Raw genomic sequence first — 22,436 nt, 5'->3', positions numbered from 1 at the left:
TACTTCCTTTTAGATATTTTGCGACAAAATTAGGACGCTTCCTTCACTTTGAATAATTATTTTAAGAAGGAAAAAAACAAATCAAAACCGCTAAAATAATATCAAAACAGAAAATGATATCACATTGTTTTCTCTTTTTACACATCCGTTTTATTTCTGACCATCAGTTTAAATAAATTAAACGAAAACATCAGATATAAGTGAACATGAATTTATAAGAGAATAACAAATACGTGTGATAATCATTTACCTATCGAAACTGACAAATGCTTAAAAGTTTAGTAACATACAAAACCATGCCCATTTAACCAAATAGAAAACAAGACAAAGAAAATTACTAGTGGGAAAGCGGGATGTTCTGGTGTGTGTTGGTTGGTGGATGCATAAAAAACATAGTAAGATAGGATAACTATATACCACCAATTCAGCAATCAGCATGCATGCATGCATAAATGTACTTGAATCTTTGAACATTTTTGACCCCCCGGACGGACTGATAGGGCAAAAATATGGTAGTGGTAGTGGTAGATCCAAAGATTGGTTCAACAATTAATTATTAAAGTAGGAACTGCCCTTTTCTCAATTCTCAACTTCGTTAACCTACCAAACCCCCTCCCTGTCTGTATGTGTCGGCGTCCGTGGAAAACATCCATCAAATTGTTGTCATTTTAGGACAGTGATCGCTTTCAATTCACTAACAAATATCACAACATTTTAACATGCATGCACTATGGATCAATCAAGTTGTGTGTCAAGGTGAATTGATGTATACTCATCCTATTGATGGTGGGATTGCCCTATTAATACTAGGGTTTATGGCGTTTTAATTCACTTTGTACGAGGATAATGAATTATTCACCTATTAATAACTTGAATATTCTGGTTAGCTAATTTCGCATTCTTATTTTTACAATTTTAGAGTTATGAGATTGAAAGTTTGAGATTTTGAGTTATGAGATTGTAGTTTGATGATGGATTTTTTTATAAATTGATAGTATATACTTTTTTCTTATATTTATTTCGATATAACTCAAACAAATTTATTTGGTAATATGTGCATGTTAAACCATAAATCGAACCAAACTATACCACAACATTGGTGAACCAATTACATTGATTTTAAGTCATATGGTTCAGTTGTGGTTGGAAATACAGGCAAGCCGCAATGTGTGGTTTGGATTGTGATTTGAACCTAAGCTTGAACCTATCCAAATCGTGGCCAGCCCTAGGCCAAACCAATTCATGTTATTAATGACCCTAAAATATTCAAAGCATCAAATTTTTCTTCCATGTTTTAAGACAAGAAACATGACGAGTTCAATGGATAAATGAAGCACCATCCTACACTAAATTTAAAAAAAAAAACAAAAAAAAAAAAAAAAAAAAACCTCTCCAGCTACATCATATTTACCTTTTAGGGTTGTGTTATTAGGAAAAAGTTTAAGCTCATTTTTACATGGAAATAGTTTGATGCATAGCTTGAGATAGATGTTGATCGAAACACAAATAGTTTGATGCATACCTTTTAGGGTTGTGATATTAGCAAAATTTTTACATTTTTATAGTTTTTGACACGGATAATATTTATAAAAAAAAAATATATATATATATATATATATATATATAAGGAATAAACGCGTTAGATCATAGTGGATTACATCGAGGATGGAATATTCAAACCTAAAAAGCTTCCTGCTAAGCTAAATATTCATAAAACTTTTAACGTTGAATCTTCTTCAATCAAGTGAAGAGAGTCCCCACCGATCCATTTGTACCTGCAATTTTTAATTTTTTTATGCTTTGCAAATCCACGATCTGCTAGAATTATCCTGCGACTTTATGGTTTATTTAACCTAAACGCCAAAAATAATTCAATCTCCTTTACAGCTTTTGTGTTCTTCTGCGTGGCCTAGCACTTTCGTACATTGAATTTTCAAATGTTATGCAGATGTCGATGGAAGGCGGAGTCACATATCTCCCTTTTTCTTTTTACGAAATCATCTCAATGTCCTCTCGCTTCGTGTCTCCATCATTTGCATTCATGGGTTAATAGTAACTGGGTTCTGATATGTTATAATTTGATTCACGTGATTTCAGTGCAATCCAGTTTAGGTTTGACATATGATTAACTATTTTTAATTAGAAAATGGAATTAACTCAGATCTCCAATGGATGAGAGGAGTTCCTTGTCAAAATATTCTGTAATTGGTTGGCAAAATTTTATGTTTATGATTAAAATCGTTCATATTATAAATTATTCTACAAAAATCTGCAAAAATCAATAAGATATGATATCATTAAGCTTAGCATATCTCTGAAAAAATTAGGTTTTCATTCTAATACAAGGATATCTTTATACTAAGGTAATGAAGTCATACTAGTAAAATAATAGATGTGATATTAGTATTATGGGAAAATCTCTAGAAAATAATTTTTAATAAAGAAACAACCTCCCAAAGTTATAAAAAAATTCTTGTGCCATTCAACATTGTCTAATAGCACTACGACTCCTCTCACCCTCTTAATATAGATAATATCGTTTGATAAAAAAAAAATAACACTACGACTCAAACAAAATTTGAATCATGGTAAAATTTAACTATGATTTCTTAGTTAATAATTTATCTTTTAAAGCTTTCATAATTACACAAAGCAAATTGAAAATGTATTATAAAGATAAATAAAAGTAGAAAATAGACTCCAATCATCCAACTGGAGCCCTTCTCCATCTGAGAATTCATCCCTTCCTCGTGGGCGGTATCGTTTGACTAATTTTGAAGGAATAAGCTTTATATTTATCATTTTCATAGATTTTTTGTCTCTGCAAAAAATGGTTCATCGCCCAAAAAAAATAAGAGAAAACAAATCTAGGTTCAATCATATGTAGTCGTTTTCAAGACCAAAGTCTATACAATTCCAACTAAATCCATTGAAAAAAAAAATATGAAGTGATGGGATTTCAATTCTTTGAAGATAAGAGAGATTTAATACACAAACTGGAGGAATGAAACGAAAGCAACCCATATTAGAGTTCTTTTCCCACCTTTACACTTGCGATTGAGGCTTTTCCATTGGAGGAAGTCTAGGAAGGGGTGTTATTGTTTTATTTTAATTTTAATGATGGAGATATATTTTTTTAGTTTTTTATGTAAATAGGAAATTGTTGTTTACTCTTAAAATGTGTCAAATTTTGATTGAGTCCATTAGGCATTGTCCTGTAACACGTTCGGCCTCACACAAGTTTTTCTTCAACTTGAGATCATTTATGTATAGGAAAAAAACTCTACTTTGTAATAAATTATCATTTTTCTTGATCTCATCTTAAGGAAACACACCTCTATATAGTCATAATTTTGGTGGTACTATCTACACATTTCTTTTTACCTTCTATACTCCCTATTAATTTTGACCTTTAATTTTTTTTCAATTTATTTGATCCCATGATCAAAAAATTGAATTGTGTGTGTAGAAGATACAAATTGATGTACATATAGCACCATCCTATTGTAATAATTCGAACAAAGTTTTATATTTTACTATAGGGATGATGTAATCATTTCAATTAATTCACACGCACTATCCACATATTCCACTTTCTTCTAACATCTTCCTCATTCTCTTGGTAACCTAGAAGTTATACCTGTAGTACTGTATCAACTTGTCAAGTAAAATGTCTTACAAATCACGGAAAATTAGGTACTGATTTGATACTGAAGTACTTTTATAAAAAGTAGATATAAAAAAAAATTGAGCTCAAAAAGGTGTTTGGTAACACTTAAAAACAACTTATTTTTACAGTTTTGGATGAAAAAAAAAAGCTGAAAACATGAAGCAGCAAAAATGAGCTTTGAAAAAAAGATGAAAACATGAAGCAGCATAAATGTTGGATTATGATTTCTTGTTAAACGTTGGATTATATGTTTAAGATAAAGTTTATAAATATTTTTCTTTTAAAAATAAAGTATATTTAGTAATTCACCTTTATTTGTTAAGAAAATTAAATTAATGGCACATCTAGTATTATACTCTTTTTGGTCATTTCACATAGTCACAACTGTTTTACATAAAAGTTTACTAAACACTATAATACTGTTTTTTTTTTTAATTCCAAAAGCACTTTTACAAAAAAAAAAAAAGTTTACTAAATATTCTACTGCTTTATTTCACAGATGTTTATTCTCACAACACAACATAGGCCTTTTTTTTTCTTTCAAAACATAGCTATACCAAACCAACCCTAGGTCGACCCTTTGTAAGCGAAATGAGTTCAGAGCGCTACATACACATATTAGTAAAAAAGATCAAGTGGTGAGGAAGGTTACGGAAATGAATTTGAATTTTGATAGGTTTAGGGTTCGATTATTTAATATTGTAACTGAGATGTTTTAAAAAAATAATAAGAAAAAACGACACGAAATGAATATTACTAGAATAATGAGTTATTTATAACATACCTATGTTTGTATTCCTACTTTGTTCATGATAAGGAATTTTGGTGAAAGTTTTAAAATTTACAAGGTCGTGGTAATATTAAGTTTATTTTTTGAAAGGGTGTCTGAAACTTTCAAATTGGCCTTATTAACTACCAGTGATTTCACAGTTGAGGCCCATAGATATCGATAAAATTGAATGAAGTCAAAGAAGCAGATTGAGAAGGCAACATATTAAATTAGGGTTGTGACTTGCCATTCATGAATTGAACTATCCTACCTACATCTTGGACTTGCAGTTACAGTTCCCTCCTCCTCAATTCAATTCAATTGCCACTTTTATTACACATATCAAATCTTCAGGCCTGATGAGTCCTTGAAAACTGAAACTGTATTTCCTATACCATCCACTCATGCCTCTCCCAAAATCAACACACACAAGCAAACTTTTTGTCAACTAATTATGAAGCTTATTTAATTTAAAAATCTCACTAATGCGATTGTGGCATTTGTAGGGGGAGGCAGATTGCCTGTCCTCCTGTTTGGGTGCCCTTCTCATTCCCTCTTATTTGTGCGGTCACGGTTAAGTCACGTCAACATTTTATATTCCTATTACTTTTTGTCTTATTATCTCTATAAAAAAAATTAATATAAAATATTAATATGGCTTAACCGTGACCGTACAAATAGGAGGGGATAGGAAGGGCATCCAAATAAGAGGGAAACAATCTGCCTCCATTGTAGGGAGCACAAATGATAGAAGATTTCAGTGGCATGCACACTCAACTACTCAAGTGCTTGAAAATAAATCACCACGACAATTGATGAAGAAAATTATCATTAGCACTTCAAATAAACATAATGTATACTAATAAACATAATGTAACATTAGCTAATGGCCATTGCTTCTTTTTCTCTCTTTTAGGAAAAAGCAGGTACTGTGACTTAATATGTGGGATGTTTGCAATGGGCAATAAGTTTCTTGGTTGTTGGACTAAGGGATATAAGGGGGCATATCAAGGAAAAGTAGAACGTGCGGGGGATATCGAAATTTTTTTGATAATTCTATGTGTTTTTAAAGAGTAAGGCTAGATAGACCAATTTTTTAGATCAAATTTGAAAATCATAATGTGTTACCAATATAAAATAAGCACGTTAATCACCATTTAAGTAATAATTTATCTATCAACAACCACGTCATACATTTTACAAAATTTATTTTAAAATTTTGATCTCCCTTACATTACATTTTTAAAATCATTTACTTACTACTCTTTTGTCTTTGCATTGCAAAATGCTAGCACATGACAGATATACATATAGTGGAAGAAAGAAGATTCCTATATGAGAATCTAAGACTAAATGTATACGGATATTTGGTTGTCATTGTTTATATATAAGGAGTGTTTGATTTTCTTACAAATTAAAGAAGGTAGGGTTTGGTGGTGGAGTCTCATGCTTGATAGATTTCGCAAAGTTGTTTGTCATGTTGGACCAAACTTTCTCTCCCAACTTTATGTGTGTATATGATATATCTTCCTTTGTCTTCTCTCTCTCTGTCTCTCTCTATATACGTATGTGTATTTTCTTAGGGTTTTCGAACAACCAGTCCATTATATATATGTGCTCGACAGTTGATACCAAACACCTTCAATCCAACTTTTGTTCAATTATTTGGGCACTGAGATTCTGAGAATAAATAATACTTTCGACCAGATCATATTATATGAAGCGATTGTGGGCAGGTGGAGTGGAAGTGGGTTAGGTTTGTTCACGTATTTAGGTCTTTCGCCTTTTAACCTGTACCAATAAATTACAAATTTAACAAAGTAAATACGATCAAAGGGCTAAAAAGGTTTTTTATATTAGCATTCCACCGTTGAATGCGCCTCACATTAAGTTCAATATTAAATGACTTAAGTATCCTATTATGCAATGACAATTTCAACCTTATTAGGTTTGGAAAAAATAAAAAATTTCTTAATATACCCCATGTCACTTTTAATGTATTATTTATTTTCTTCAACTACTAAAACCTCTCTCACAGACTCACTCCCATCCTTCATTGTTGAATAAAACTCTAACGAATGAAACTACGTACCTTTAAAAACCTTCACTGCTATCCCTCCTTACCCAAACCCTTTCTCTTATATGGGTTATAAAACTTTATAAAAGTATCATAATTATCTTCTCGAACATATGTTGCCGGGCATCAAACTGTGAATCAAGATCAAATTTTTTTTGTCAATTTTTTTTTTATAGGAGGCCTTTCTTTCTTCCCATATACATGCTTGTGATCCCCAGGAAACCATGCTACCCAATATTTATTTAAGGATGCGAATTGGAGTGCTACGAGTACTCACAAAAACAATCGCTAGAACAAACAAATGGAGTTTAAGGATTTTGGAATGAGCAATGGAGGACATGGTTTCCCAGTTCTCTGCGGAACTGGCCCTCACAAGTGAGGAGCAACAGGTGATTGTGGTTTATAAAAGGAGGGTTTACTGCTATGAACTTCCAAAGTTTTCTTAATGGGAAGGGTACTAACGCGGAAAACTTTGAACAATGAGAGATTCAAGAAACAAATGAGTATTATAAGATTGAAGAATGTTGGATGTATAGAAAATATGGGGTGTATGTAGAATATGTAATCTGTATGTTGAGAATGTGGGGTGTGAGGGTATTATAAGGAAGTATGTGAGGTGTATTAAGATAATTTTCAATTGAAAAAGCAAATGTGAGGTGCATTAAGTATATAGGCTTTATTTAACAATATATGGGATGTTAATATAATGTGCCGGCTAAAAACCCTAAACCCTATGGGGGCGTTTGTTTGCCCTCACTAACTCGGACTGGACTGGACTGGACTAGCTATTAGTCCAATACTGTGTTTGTTCCATGCTGGGACTAACATTAATGAGACTAAAGGGGACTAGCATGGACAAAACCCTTCACTAAGAGGTCTTAGTGAGACCCCCCAATAACCATGGGACTAGCTAAGACTATCCTCTATTTCTCGTCCTTGTCATGCTCAACGACCACTCCCGACAGACTCCTCATCATCGCGGTCACCTAGATCAATCATTAACTTCCCGACTCTCTTTCAGATCCATTTCACAACCAACTTTCATATAAAATATACCAAATTGAAGCTGGGAGTGACAAGATTACGATTTTACTTGAATCGAGGCCAAAATGTGGTCGAATGTGGCCGGCAAAATGGCCTGGAAGTCTCGGCCTGTTTGGGCTTCTTCAAATCCATGACAAATTCGAGCATGCAAAGCTAAGATCTCGGTCCAGGGATGGTGATGAATTTTTTGGCGGTGTTAACTTCATCCATTTTAATGAGGGTTGGCCAAAAAACACATCGGGAAACCTGCAACTCGTCGGGAAAATTGGAGCCATGAGGTTTCGTTCGAACAACGCATAGCTAGAGAGGGAGGGAGGACAGAGAAATAGAGACTGGAATCAATAAGGAGTTTGATCAGAAATGAGAAAGATACATGAATTGAGAGGTCTGAGAGGAAAAAAAGAGGGAGAGGGTGGGACGATGAGAGAAGAGGAAAAGAATGGGACGGAAATGGTAGGAAAAGATGGAGAAAAAGATAAGATCATAATAAAATATTAATAATTTATATATTAAATAAAATAATATTAGAATTTGTTATTATCCAGCTTCTTAGTCCAATACTGCACCAAACGCTTCACTAAGTTAGTTCAGTTTAGTCTAGTCTAAGCCAGTCCAGCTTAGTCCTTTAAGCTAATCCAGTCCGAGATAGTCCGGCGCAACAAACGTCCCCTATATTTGAGATCCCTAAACAGATCTGTGGAAAAGCCTAAAAAATACATGTTTCTATCTGCTTGTCCATTACGATGGATTTGAGCTCGAGTAATGTTCATTGAAAACTTAGACAACACAGTGCACATCAGTGATTCATGCATTAAGTTATGGATCCCTAAATAATTATTATATATAGTATTCTAAACTGAAAACTAGATCAAAGGTCAAAAAAACCAAGATTAATATATCAACTTATTATCTTTTGTTTTCATTTTTTTTTCTTTCCATGCATCCCATTTTCCCTATGAGAATGAATTATTTAATCTTCCACCCAATTAGCAAGATGATTTTCATTGATATCGACTGTTAGATTCTTTTTGAATAAATAAAAAGAGAAAAAAGGATGGGAGTGAAATAGGAGAAATCAACTTCATTGAAACTATATTTAGCATGGAAAATGACTTGTATGCATCTCTATACACACAAACTGTACATACATGAGGTGAAATATCTTCTTATCAAGTACCTCATGACTTTCGTTATTTTGTTAGAATGTTAATCAAAGATTTCACTTTATTAACGAGGTTAATAGTCTTGCAACATATTTTTCACTTGACTCTATTTGTACGGATTTCCCAAGGAGCTTTTTGCACTTTAATTTAAATTTCCTTTCCTTAAAAGACACCCTTTACATAAAGCTCTAGTAAATAAATAAATTGATTCACGAATAAAAGGACAAATAAAAGGGGTAATACTACTAGATAAATGTTTTCTCCTTTTACATGCGAAGGTGAAAGCTTAAAGACACATGGAATATATAAAAAGCCTCTTGTCTCCGTGGTACATTCATTTTCTGGGGTAAACATATATAATTTTGTACGTCCTTTCTAAAAGATGAATGGTCAATGTCAAGTTCTATTACAAAAATATTCTCAGAAATCCACCATGCATGCTTTTTACTAATCTTTTCAAGGAAAACTAATAAAATTGATTTTGAAAATTTTGAGTTTTAATAATAAGGGTAAAATAAAGGGTAAAATAAATAGTGACATAATTGACTTTTTAGTGTAAAAATGTAGTTTTTCGTTAAAATGAACAGTACAATGAGTTTTTTTGTTAAAGTTCTCATTTTTTTACTTATACATAAAGAAATAAATTCCTAGCTAATGTTTGTACGTAGATTTTTTCTTTCAACACAAGGATTAACACATGTAATGTATTCAGAACTCTTATTAGCAAATTATTCACAATGCCTACGTATTCAAGATTAGTCAATATATATTCGTATAAATCTACTGTACTTTGTTAGTAAGAAACAAATTAAAGTTTAAAATGTTCCTAAAATAAAAACAAGGCTAAAGCAAACTCAATAATCTGATAACCTAATCGACTGTAATCACATTTTCATCCGATCAATCATATTTGCATTCACATAGCAATCGGATCAGAATCCCATCTATCCAATTCACTAGCAAACTAGTTACTGCACTTTACAATCGGAAAGAATAACTACACTGTCTACCCCCGTAAAGGTACCATTTTTAAACTTATTTTTACCATTTCAAAGCCCCAAAAAGAATAATCATATTTCAATGCAGGTCCAAATTCTTATAAATAAAGATGGGACATGCCCTGGCAGTGAAAGAAGGACAATGATTGTTTGCCCTCCTGTTTTTGATGTTTTTTCGTGTTTTTTTGTTTTGTATGGTTACGGTTACGTCAATATTTTATATTTTTTTATAAAGATAATAAGATAAAAATAAATAGTAATATAAAATATTAACATAGTTTAACTGTAATTACATAAACAGTAAAACATCGCAAGTGGAAGGATAGACAATCCTTGTCTACGAAAGAAAGCCGCATGCAAAATTAAATCAATCAAATCTCACCTGAGTTGGGGTTCGTCAGTATTTAAAAACCAAAATTAATAATAAAATACAGGAGTCTGAGTTGCATTGTCAAATCAAGAACAATACCGAGGTGGCATCTTAGTTTGGTTTGTACGTTACAACTTATAGGACAGAGAGGAACTGACAGCGAATAAAAGAACGGAGAAGATACAGCCAGCCAGCCAGCAGCAAAATCCACCAATTAAATCGTGGGATTTTTGTCTACACTCAGACGCATCACCAAAATTCGGAAAAATGATGATCGCCAAATCTTTTTCACGGGGATTTCTAGAATTCCGTAATTGTGATCTTTAAATTTTAAAATAATTTCTAATCGTAAGATATACGATTAACTATCATAATCAATAAATTTCTAGAATTTTCAAAAAAATATCCGACGAGAATCCTTTTACCCAAAATTCCTCAACATTTCCAGGTTTTAGTAAAAGTCAGTTGAATATAATTAATTTACAGCTCCTAATTGGCTCCTATCGTCGATATTGAGGAGTTTCTAAATATGCCAACAGGATCCTCTTTGGATCTTTTCTTGTGAGAATTCTGAAAATTCGTAATTGTATCCGTTTATCGTCTTAGTTTTTGTCAAGTAATATTTGTGTTTAATTTTAAATATTTTTTATTTAAAATAATTTTTGATCGCATGATGTACGATGAACGGACAAGATTGATGAATTCTCGGGATCCTCACAAAGAGGATTCGACAAGAATCCGGATTCCAAAATATATTCACTTAGTGGTCGATTTACGAAATTCTGTATTTATGATCATAATTATTATTATAAATAACCACATAAAGATCATTTTTACAAAAGAATCAATTAAGGCTGAGTTTATTTATTAAATCAATTATAGTAAATATATTGATAGTTCGTAATTCTTTTACTAAATTCTTCAATCTATTTTTATATAGTTCGATGACTAAATTATCTCATATTTGATTAGTTTTTTACAAAAATGATCTTTACAAAGTTATTTATAATATGAACGATTTCAATTTAAAATATGAAGCCGTAAATCAACCACGTAAAATTTTGAGGAGATCTTCTTCTCCTCCGTTAAAGAGCCAAGTTAAATTCCAAAACCAGGTAAATTGTTAGAAAACGTTGGGCCACCTCATCCCCATGCTTATGTGGATAAATGACCTATCTTACGTGGATTATATTTACTAGTGTAAAAGGGGGGTTTTATTCATATATCGTGTCATTGACTGGGTGTAAACTAAAAGCTCCCATTTTTTTATTCAATTACAGGACAAATTGTCGTCCAGAAATTTAATCAAAGTGTGACGAGTCCATTGGATTTGTACATATTACATAAATTATCACTAACAACTGCTAATTAACACATACAAAGTATGTACTTAACCATTATAATGAACTAATAATTATATACCAGTAGTCATATTTTGTCTTATTTTCGTTTTTAAGCTTGGGGAATGGAAAGTCGAAACTTTTAACTTTTTCTAATATTATGAGAAAAAAAAATAACAAGACCTTTAATAATTTTGAAAAACAAAAAATATATAATTTTAATGCATTAAATGTCTTGTCTTTTGTATTTAAAAAAATCACACATTAAAGTGCAAAAGTCTAAATTATTGTGACACAAATTCTAGCACATGTCTCCCTTCGCAGGCTACAATTGCTCTTTTGTTTGATTGTATCGGTATTATTGGTTTTTCGCAAGGTTTTTTGCTTTAATTGATTTCTTTCTCAAGCAAAAAATATATATAAATAAATAATAAATAATCTAGCAAATGTGTGATTGTGTAAATCATTAGTAAATTGTATTTAGGATACTAAAATATCTTATTGCTATAGGTTGTATTACTTCTAAGACAAGGAATTCTCTTTGATTTACTATAAAAAAAGGCATAGGTGATGGAAAATATACATCACAAAAATTCCTCAACTCTATCTTTTCTCTCATTATCACATCCTTTCTCTTTCTTCAGTAAAATAGGTCACAACACGTTATCAAGCATACTCTGAGCTAAGAAACTGAAGAATATTTTGCTATAACATGTTCACAAGATTGATCATCGCAATCTAGATTCTTCTAAAACAGGGTCTAAATTATCGACATTTTTTCGGCCTAATTGCATGGGATATTCACCATCGAGCATGAACCTTAATATACAGTCACAAATTGCAAGCTAATAAAATGGGGATCAACCAGGTAAATTATTAGAAAATGTTGGGCTACAACATGCTTATTTGGATAAATACCTATCCTACGTGGATTATATTTCCTAGTGTCAAAAGGTGGGTTTCAAATACATAATTAGGGGCAACTGTGAACTATGATTTTCTTGGTCAGAGTAAGAGCGTCGAAATATACTTATCTTAGAAGTCTGATCATGGACTCAACATCTCCGATTAGACTGAGCTGCTTAAACAAATCAATGATACCACCACATCCTGCTGTTTTCCCGTAACATGGGCAAACCCACTTCGCCAAGATCAACCATTCTTGTTCCGTAAGAATTAACCAGGCCTGCACTCTTGGAGATACCTACAACATAGGGATTAACGTGCCTCACAAGTAATTACACTCCTAAAAAGAAGTAATATCTATCTTTAGATATCCTTTAAGTATTCTCCCGATTTATACGGATTCCATATCCTAAAAGGCCAATCTCTCGACTAGTATAAATACACCCTACTAGGGTTAATCTCTGTTAACAAACACTTATCGCACATAACACTCTTTGCTTTATTTTTTTGCTCGCTGCTTGCGTCTTAAGATTTGTTACTAACTTCATCGTCGGAGAGCCTTTGGTTAGAGACGCCACCAGTACCAAGGTGATCTTACTATCTTTTGTTCTTTTACAAGTAGTCAAGTTTGTACTTCTCCTCCACACTTGATTCCGACAACTAGTTAATCTTGATTGTTGACTTCGTTTAATTTATTCAATCTAATGGTTGAAAATAAAGAGATGTGCATGAGAAATTGAAAATGGTGTGTGAAAATCATTTCCCTTTATGAACCCTTGCAATCTAAGGTGGTTTGTTCATATGAAAGAATACCTACAAATATTCCGGTTAGAAAATGTGATTAGAAAACAAAAACTAAGGGTAAAAAAGATAGAGGAAAACCTAAGAAGAATCGAAAATAGATTTAAAGAAAAGACATGGAGATGTGAAACTAACGAAAACTTAACGCAAAATCCTATGCAGTAGTGTTTTAAGTTTTATATAGCCTACACCACATAAAAGGATAAAGTATTGTTGTTGTTGATGTAATTTGATCTGTGACTCCCCTCCTTTTTTTTTTTTTGGCCAATAATTTGATCTGTAACTCCCCTCCTATTTTTCTTTTGGTCAATATTTTGATCTGTAACTCCCCTCCTATTTTTATTTTTTTTTGGGTCAATAATTTGATCTGTAACTCCCCTCCAATTAGGCAACCTTTGAAAAAACTTTTTATAAAATTCTTTAGTTTTTTTAATTTAAAAAGTATAGCACAAAAAAGACAGGGCTCATGAATCCCCCCGTCCAGATTCCTTGCACTGCTTTAAAGGTCTAATGGTATTTAAAATTCCAACAGGATCCTCTCCCGATCCTTTTGGTGATGATCTTATAGATTCGTGAATTGTATCCATTTATCATATATCGTATGGTTAATTTTTTTGTAAATATTGTTTGAGTTTAATTTTAAATAAAAATATTTAAAATAATTTCTAATCATATGATATACAATAAACGAACAAGATTAATGAATTATTAGAATTCTCCCAAAGAAAATCTAGGGAGAATCCGAATTCTTTGAAATAGATAGTTGCGGTCCAATATGCTAAATGTCATCCCCCCTCCCACCCCCACCCCAAACACATCGTCACATACTATATTTATTTAATAGAATTCGGTGTCACTCTTTTCAAACGGCAAAGCCTCCTTCCTATATGCTAAATGTCACCCACCCACACCACACCCCCCCACAAAAACACATCGTCACATACTACATTTATTTAATAGAATTCGGTGTCACTCTTTTCAAACGGCAAAGCCTCCTTCCTATCATCAATTAATTGGAAGTAGATTGAATGTCCTTCTGTTACTGTGTACTTCTCATTTTTTTTATTTGTACGATCACAGTTAAGTTACATTAATATTTTATATTCTTATTATTTTTTATCTTATTATCTCTATTAAAAAATTAATATAAAATATTGACATGATTTAACCGTGACCGTACAAATAAAAGAGGATAGAAAAGGCACGAAAACAGGAGGGCAGACAATCTACCTCTCAATTAATGCAAGCCAGCAACGCCTAGAGCACCAACTTATTTCCATCACATCAACCAGCAACTTGTAAGTAATGTTGGCGATCCTCAATTTTGTGAGGAGCCTAAGCTAATCAACCTGTTATGTATATTTGTATTTTTTCCGTAGCCTGATACGTTAGAAATCAGCAAATTTGGTTCATTAACACAATAAACCACAAGGTCTATTGCAATATTACACTACATATTAGGCTACGGAAAATAATACAAATGTAGATAATAGGTTTATTATAATGTTGTAATAAGTCTGATTGTGTGGTTTATCGTGTTAATGAACCTAATTCGCTGATTTCTAAAATAAACCTATCCATGAGGTTTATGAGATTAGTGAATCTTTAGAGTGTTTCAATTTAAGGTTTATGATGAGATTAGTGAATCTTTAGAGAGGTTCAATTTAGGGTTTATGAGGAAATTAGTGAATCTTTAACATAGATTCAATTAGTGGATTTAGTGAACCCATATAGTAAAAAGCCATTCAATTAGGGATGTGCTAGGCACACATCTCTTTTTACTTCTCATGTACCTCTTATTAATTTCTGTTATTTGATCTTCTTCAATTCAACCAATCTTACGATTGAAAATTAAAAGGATGTGCAAAAAGTAAAAAATAATGTGTGAATAGCACGCCTCTTCAATTATCTCCAAAATGAAACACGTAACTCACAAGTAATCAAAACACTTCCTCTTCATTAGATCTTAGGTTTGAGTTAAAAGATAATTTGAATCACATTATTGCTAGTTTGTTATAAAACTAAGCCTTCCTTAGTGCGAAGGATATCGTTTTTTCAAAAAAAATAAAAAATAAAAATGCTTTCTTTCTTTCTTATGCTCAAAAGAAAAAACAGTTTCTTCCTTCCCCTTGATCTTTACACCTGTGAATTTGCTTTTGCAATTTGAAGGCTTAAAACAGGAAGCAGCTAATGCCATACAGTGTGCAGCAGAAGATGAAGTGGAAATCAGCATTCAGTACTACTACCATTACTACTACATGATGAAGACAAACTTATAAGAAAATAGCCTCCCCCCTCCCCCAAACGTCCAACTGTACACCGAAAAACTTCAAACTTAAAAGTTAGACCAAACCAACCCCTCCCAAATAAAACTAAACAACACATACAGTAAAAACGCTAGTACGATTCGTGCAATTTTAGAACGAACACTTGCATTCCCAGAAGAAGAAAAAAGCTATGACTTCATATGCTAAGAAGATCAGGCGGCGGAGACTGCAGTGGTGGCTGGTCTTTCGTGTCTTTTGACGTTGTACCTGGAGACTCTGATGCAGTAGTGGCAGGGGGAGGGGAGGACTCTGTGATGGCTGAATCCTCTACCAGTTTTGAGCCAGGTGCCTTTGGAAGCTCGGTTAGAATTTGAACCACTTCTCGCATTGTTGGACGCTCCACTGCTTGTTCTTCCACGCACAGCATTGCAACGTAAAATACGTGCATAACCTCATGGAGAGGAACTGAAGGGAGTCTAGGGTCAAGGATTTTGAGGACTCCTTCCTTGTTTGAGTCTGTCATTTTTCGCACCCACTGGACTATGTCTACTCCGTCCCCAAATTCACCAACCGGTTTCCTGCCGCTAACAAGCTCCAAGAGAACCACACCGAAGCTATAAACGTCGCTCTTCTCATCAACCTTCAACGTGTATGCATACTCTGCACAAACCAAAAACCATTTACAAATTAATTAGGTGCTCATCCACTTCAATTGTCAATTTTTGTGGGTTACAGTAAAAAGTCGTTAAATTTCATCTACTTTCAACGAAGCCTACCAACCACTAAATCAAATTTTCAATCAAAATCATATATGCAATTATGAAACCAAAAGTCAAATTTCGCCAGATTACAAAGAAGCTTCTGCAAGAAATAAATGCAAAGACCTTACACATATAGTACTATCAGGGAACCAAAACTCAACTCAGTTAGTACATTTTTACACAGTAATAAAGTAACCAAAAATTCAAAGATTGAATGAGCATATCACACCTGGAGCAATATATCCATAAGAACCAGCAATTGCGGACATGCATTCGGATGTTCCGGAATCCTGCAGGAACTTGGCAAGGCCAAAATCCGCAACATGAGCTTCGAAATTGGAGTCGAGAAGGATGTTATTCGACTTCACGTCCCTGTGGACGATCAAAGGCGAGCAGTCGTGGTGAAGATAGCATAGACCCTTTGCAGCCTCAATGGCGATTTTGTACCTTGTGTCCCAATGCAAGTGACCCCCTTTCTTACCATGAAGAACTTCACCCAAGCTCCCATTGGGCATGTACTCATAGACCAAAAGATTTGTCTCGTGATTCGAACAGAAACCTAATAGTCGAACAATGTGCCTGTGCCGAATTCGACCAAGAGTTTGGATTTCGGCGTTGAATCCGTGGTCGTGGGAGGAGCCTCTGCTCATTGCAGGGAGTCTTTTGACAGCCACATTGTCACCACTAGGCATAGCTCCTTTGTACACAATCCCAGCCCCTCCTTTCCCAATAATGTTGTCCTCCTTCAACGAATCCAACACATCATCAACCGTGAAGTCCAACCGTTGGAATGCAGTCAGTTTCCAAGCTCGGGAATCGCTTGCTTTCTTCAACGACCGGGCCTTGATTATCGCTGCAACAGCGAATATGATCGAGCACAGAAGCAACCCAATAACAAGCAACAGCTTCAGTGAAGCAGTGAGTGCACCTTTGACATGAGGTTGGTGAGTGCCATTGGCAACCCCGTCTTTGCAGGGAACCAAATAGGGACCGCAGAGATCGGGGTTTCCCAGAAACGATGTGTAATTGAAGTAACTGAACTGACCGGTCCCCGGAACCAAACCCGAAAGATTGTTATACGAAAAGTCCACAGATGTCAGGCTCTGCATTGTGGATATAGACGACGGAATGCTGCCCACAAGATGGTTTCTCGACAGGTTGAGGTAGTTCAGTATCCTCATACCAGTAATCTCCTTCGGAATCTCGCCGGAGAGCTCGTTTCGGCTGAGATCGACGAATGTCAAGAGCTTGCAATGGCTGATTTCGGGGGTTATGGGACCCATGAACTTGTTGTGCTTGAAATCCATCTTGGATACCTGCTGTAATCGCCCAATCTCGGGTGGAATTCGACCCGAGAACTTGTTTCCGTCGAGAAGAAGCTTCTGGACGCCGGAGAAGTTGCCGATGCTGGGCGGAAGAGACCCGGAAAGCCGGTTATTGGAGAGACTAATCTGGCCGAGATTCCCCGAGATTGAATCTGTCTCGGGAAACGAACCGTCTAAGAGATTATCCTGCAACTCGACTTGTGTAAGCTTGGGCAAACTAAGCAGCCCTTTCGGAATCGACCCGTTGAGGTAGTTGTCACCCATTCGAATCCGACTCAGCGAATCGCACCGGCCAAGCGACTCGGGAATCGGCCCGAAAAGGAAGTTTGACAGAGTGATGAGGGTCTGGAGATTGTTCCCGAAACACATATCGGGAGGGAGAGTTCCCGTCAACTTGTTCGACGAAAGGTCGAGAATTTGGAGCTTCCCATTTTTGCCCAGACCCTGAGGTATGCTGCCGGTGAAGTTGTTCTCCCAGAGCTGCAACACCTGGAGCTCCGGCAAGTCGCCGATAAAGTCGGGAATGGCGCCATGGAGCCTGTTTCGGAAGAGATTCAAAAGGGTCAAGTTCTTGAGCTCCGAAAACGAACCCGGAATCTCGCCCGTAAACACGTTGTTGGATAAGTCCATGGATTTCAAGCTCTTGAGGTAACCCAGCTCGAGTGTCAACGACCCGGAAAGAGCATTGACCTGGAGAAACAGGGTGTCGACATTTTGCAGTCGACCCACTTCCGGCGGGATCTCTCCAGTTAAGTTACAGTTGGCGGCGTCGAAGCGGACGAGATTGGACAAGTTTCCAATTTCGGGCGGTATTCCGCCTTCGTAGCTGTTGAAGTAGCCGATGTAGAGCTCTTTCAAGGTGGTTAAGTTTCCAATTTCGGGGGGTATTGGGCCGCCGAGTTCGTTGCCGGAGACGGCTAAGTACTCGAGGAATGGGAAGCGGCCGAACTCGGGAGGGATCTGGCCGGAGAAGAAGTTGCCGCCCAAATGCAAGTGGCGGAGGGAGGTCATGTGGGTGACGGAGACGGGGAGGTCACCGGTGAGGTTGTTGTTGTAGAGGTCGAGGACGGTGAGGCGGGTGAGGTTGGAGAGCTGAGGGGGGAAGGTGGTGTTGAAGACGTTGTTGGAGAGGTTGAGGAGGCGGAGGCCGGAGAGGGCGGAGATCTCAGGCGGGATGGGACCCGAGAACTGGTTATCAGCGAGGGTGAGGTTGGCGAGGAAGCGGAGGTGGGCGAGGTCAGGGGAGAGAGTGCCGGTGAGGTCGAGGCCGGAGAGGTCGAGGGAGGTGACGTAGCGGCGGGAGGAGTCGCAGGTGACGCCGGACCAAGTGCAGTGGCTGGTGGTGGGGGTCCAGGTGGAAAGGGCGGAGTTGGGGTCGGAGGTTATGGAGGACTTGAGGGAGAGGAGGGCGCGGTAGTTGGACATTGCGATGGCGGAGAGAGAGTGGTGGTGGAGGAGGAGGAGGAGGAGGAGGAAGAAAAGGAGCCGCATTTTTCGTGGTGTTTGGGTGGGCGGTGTGTGGAGGAGAGAAGAGAAAGAGGGAGGGGCGGGGTGTAGAGAGTAGCTGGAGTGAGAGTGAGACTTTATTCTCTTCTTCCGTAAGAAGTAGAGATTGTGTGATTTTATTGTCTTATTTTTAAATTTAAAAAATAATAATAATAAATTTAAAAAAAAAAAAAGAAAAAAAAAAAGAGAAAGATAAAGGAAGATGGGTTTGAAATATTTGATTGAAAGTTTTGGACTTTTATTGTTTTTTTCTTTTCAGTATGAACGAAAATATAAAAGAATAGGACTCTTTTGGGTCAGAAAAGGGTCCTTTGTGAGAGTAAAAAAAGTCCTTTTTGGAGGAAAATATAGCTTTTTGTTTTTGTTTCTGAATCTTATGCTGATACCCCTTTTTTATTTTATTTATAAAGTTGGATAAATAATTGATGTTCAATGTATGTGTTTGAATTATGAATGTACTATTCGATTATATAAGTTGGAATTGACAAAAGCGTATGTTATGGCTACAAATGGACAACCATCATGTATATCACAACTGTAAAATGGGCCGGGTATTCGGCCCCGACCAAGCCCTACCCGGTCTTACATTATTGGTTTTCAATTACCATTTCAACTTAGTTATTTGTTTAGTTAATTTAGTCAATTAGATTACATAAGTATTGATAACAAGTTAATTACATTAAAGAAACTTCAAACTTCAAAGTATTTAAATTGCATCCAACCATATCGAGTCGGGCCTTAGAATCGATTAACAATGGTTTAGTTTGGTTTGATTTCAATGGTGGTGTTCATCAAAACCGAATCAAATTGAACTATTAAATCTAAAACAGAAGTATTGGACTTCAAACAGACATTGCTGCTTGATTTTGTTTAATAATTTTCGAATTGGTTTTGGATTTTCTCTTTAAGACCCTATCTGAATTCTTAACCCTTTTCTTTCTTAGAAGATAGCCCTTCTAATGTAATTTCAATTTGGTTCATTTTCGATTCAATTCAATGCCCATTTGGGTTCCATATTATATAACCTATATATGTTTGAAATTTAGATTTTGAGACAACTAATATTAATGTTGACCATGATATATCCAGTTGGTGGGTTTTGAAAATAATATAAGTTTAAAACTTAATTGGAGCTGAACGAATGTGAGATTTCAATAAGTTGAGTATTTGTTTGGCCATAAAAATTAATTGGGGCTTAACTAATATATTTTAATAGTCGTTGCTTGCTCGAGATATTTGTCTCTTGATCTTAACCTTTATTTATGTGTTATTTGTAGGTAGTGCTATATATCAACGTATCTTTTTTTACTTTTCATACTTTTTTCTCCATTTTTTGCTATCAGATCGAATGAATTGAAAAAAATATGACAAAAATTAACAAAAGTGTGTGAAAAGTAAAAATGAGTGATTATGGGTGATACAGAACTTGGGTGATTGTTTTTTTCTTTTGGCAATTCGCACATTATTAATGGGGTTTTTTCTTTTGGCAATTCGCACATTATTAATGGGGCTTAACCTTATTGTTTTTTCATTTGGCAATTCGCACATAATTAATGGGGCTTAACCTTAATTCGCTCCTCTCACATCACAATAATTAGCATTCATTTATAACAGCATAATTGATAACCTGAAATATAAAGGTATGTTATGCACAAACCGAAGGAGATAATAAGAAAATCCGATGCCACTCCCGCGGGAAGTTAGCTAGTCTTCCATTGCGGAAGTGACATAGAATTTTTTACCACTATACTATTATAATCTTTTAAAATATTGTTTAGGAAGTAGTTTTCACACTCTTTTTATGGTCATGCACGCTTCCATTTCTCTTCTAGCCTCAAAATTGAGTCAGTGAAACAAAATCAACAAAAAAATAAATAAACTGACAGGAGTGCAAGGAGACTCATTTCTTTAAGAGCATAGGCTTTAACATTTTAAAAATGTTAGTCATGTGCCCAACTTACGGCCCTTATTTTATTTTAAGCTTTATTCTCAAGGATTGGAGATGGTTTAAGAGGTAGAAAATGAGTTAAACCTCACAATCGGTTAACAATATTGTGGTTCAAATTCGCTTTCGCCTTCGCCTTCTATTAAATAGAAGTTTTACTTGTGATTTTATTTAATTCAAACTACAAAATCAAATATTAAAATTCGTCTAAGCCCAATTTTGTGCTTAACATATGTGTGACATCCCACATCGCCCAGGGGAGTGATCCTTAAATGCATATTTCCATCCCTACCTAGCACGAAGCCTTTTGGGAGCTCACTGGATTTGGGGTTCCGTAGGAACTCTGAAGTTAAGTGAGAAGGAGGCTAGAGCAATCCCATGATGGGTGACCCACTGGGAAGCGTGAGTTCCCAAAAACAAAACTTTGAGGGCGTGGTCGGGGCCCAAAGCGGACAATATCGTGCTATGGAGGTGGAGCGGGCCCGGGAAGTGGTCCGCCCCGGGCGGGGATGTGACATATGCATAGCATTTAGGTACTTACTAGTTTTATTTGATTCAATTGAAAGAGATCCAAACACTAAGACAAAAATCAAAATGAAAGAAGCTTGTTACTGCTCAAGTATTTTCTTCATATGCCGATTCTTAGCTTGTAAAGCTTCTAATTCTTTTTTGTGGAGGTGCAGATGGTGGTGGCCGCATTATAGCATCCCATATCATTTTAGCAACCTTCATGACTTTCTTCTTGATGTTGGTGGCTTGAGTTATAGTGCGGAGTTGGTTGTTTTGGGTTGAGTTTGAAGGCTGATAGCATATGATTTTTTTTTTGGGGGGGGGGGGTCACCGTTAGTTGGTGGAGACTATGCTTCTATGACTTTCTATTGATTTTGGAGACAAATCCTAGTTAATTTAACAGATTTTTAACTGGGGTTACGAATGTAACATTTTCAATAGGTTGGGTATTTGTTCGGAATGTTAAAAAAGGTAGAGACTAATTTGGAATGACACTAAAAGGTTATGGGGTTTTAGGTATTTAATCCTATATTTATCTCAAAGAATTTTTTTTCTCCCTTTTAAATATTAAGAAACCCGATAAATCTTGATTTAGCCAAATTGGCTAGACCAATGTGTTTCCTTTTATGCACCCAAGTTCAAATTGTTTTTCTTGTAGATTAGAAGAATTAGTGTACATTATCTTGTTATCTGTTAAGAAAAATAAAAGTCTTACCGAAACTAATTTTCACGGTTAAGAATTAAGGAAAAAAAAGAAAGTATTAATAAAAAAAAACTTAGCTAGATTCTACTTTTAGTTGGACTAACCTAAGAATTAGAGCATCTTCAAATAAGATGTCAAAATCCTAAGTGGAATGTTACTGTGCCTATTTGACATCAAAGATATATCCAAAGGAAGTGTTATTTGCTTATTTACTTTGAAAACTTTGTGATTAGGAGTCAAATTTATCTTTAATTCGTTTTAATGGTTTAATGGTGGGTCTC

General features: G+C 35.3%; 1 protein-coding gene across 1 annotated transcript; it reads right to left on the bottom strand.

Moving 5' to 3' along the window:
- Nucleotides 1–15,353: 15,353 nt before the first annotated feature.
- LOC137747584 (uncharacterized) lies at nt 15,354–19,104 on the bottom strand. Its single transcript, XM_068487716.2, has 2 exons — nt 16,396–19,104; nt 15,354–16,065 (listed from the first exon to the last, which is right to left on the bottom strand). The coding sequence occupies exons 1-2, from the start codon at nt 18,980–18,982 to the stop codon at nt 15,602–15,604; spliced, it is 3,051 nt and encodes a 1,016-aa protein (XP_068343817.2). The 5' UTR covers nt 18,983–19,104; the 3' UTR covers nt 15,354–15,601.
- Between the last annotated feature and the right edge of the window lie 3,332 nt (nt 19,105–22,436).

Source organism: Pyrus communis, chromosome 2 (genome assembly GCF_041283825.1).
Source record: "Pyrus communis isolate YQ-2024b chromosome 2, ASM4128382v1, whole genome shotgun sequence".
Taxonomy (NCBI): Eukaryota; Viridiplantae; Streptophyta; class Magnoliopsida; order Rosales; family Rosaceae; genus Pyrus; species Pyrus communis.
This window is presented reverse-complemented; position numbering and strand designations above follow the sequence as displayed.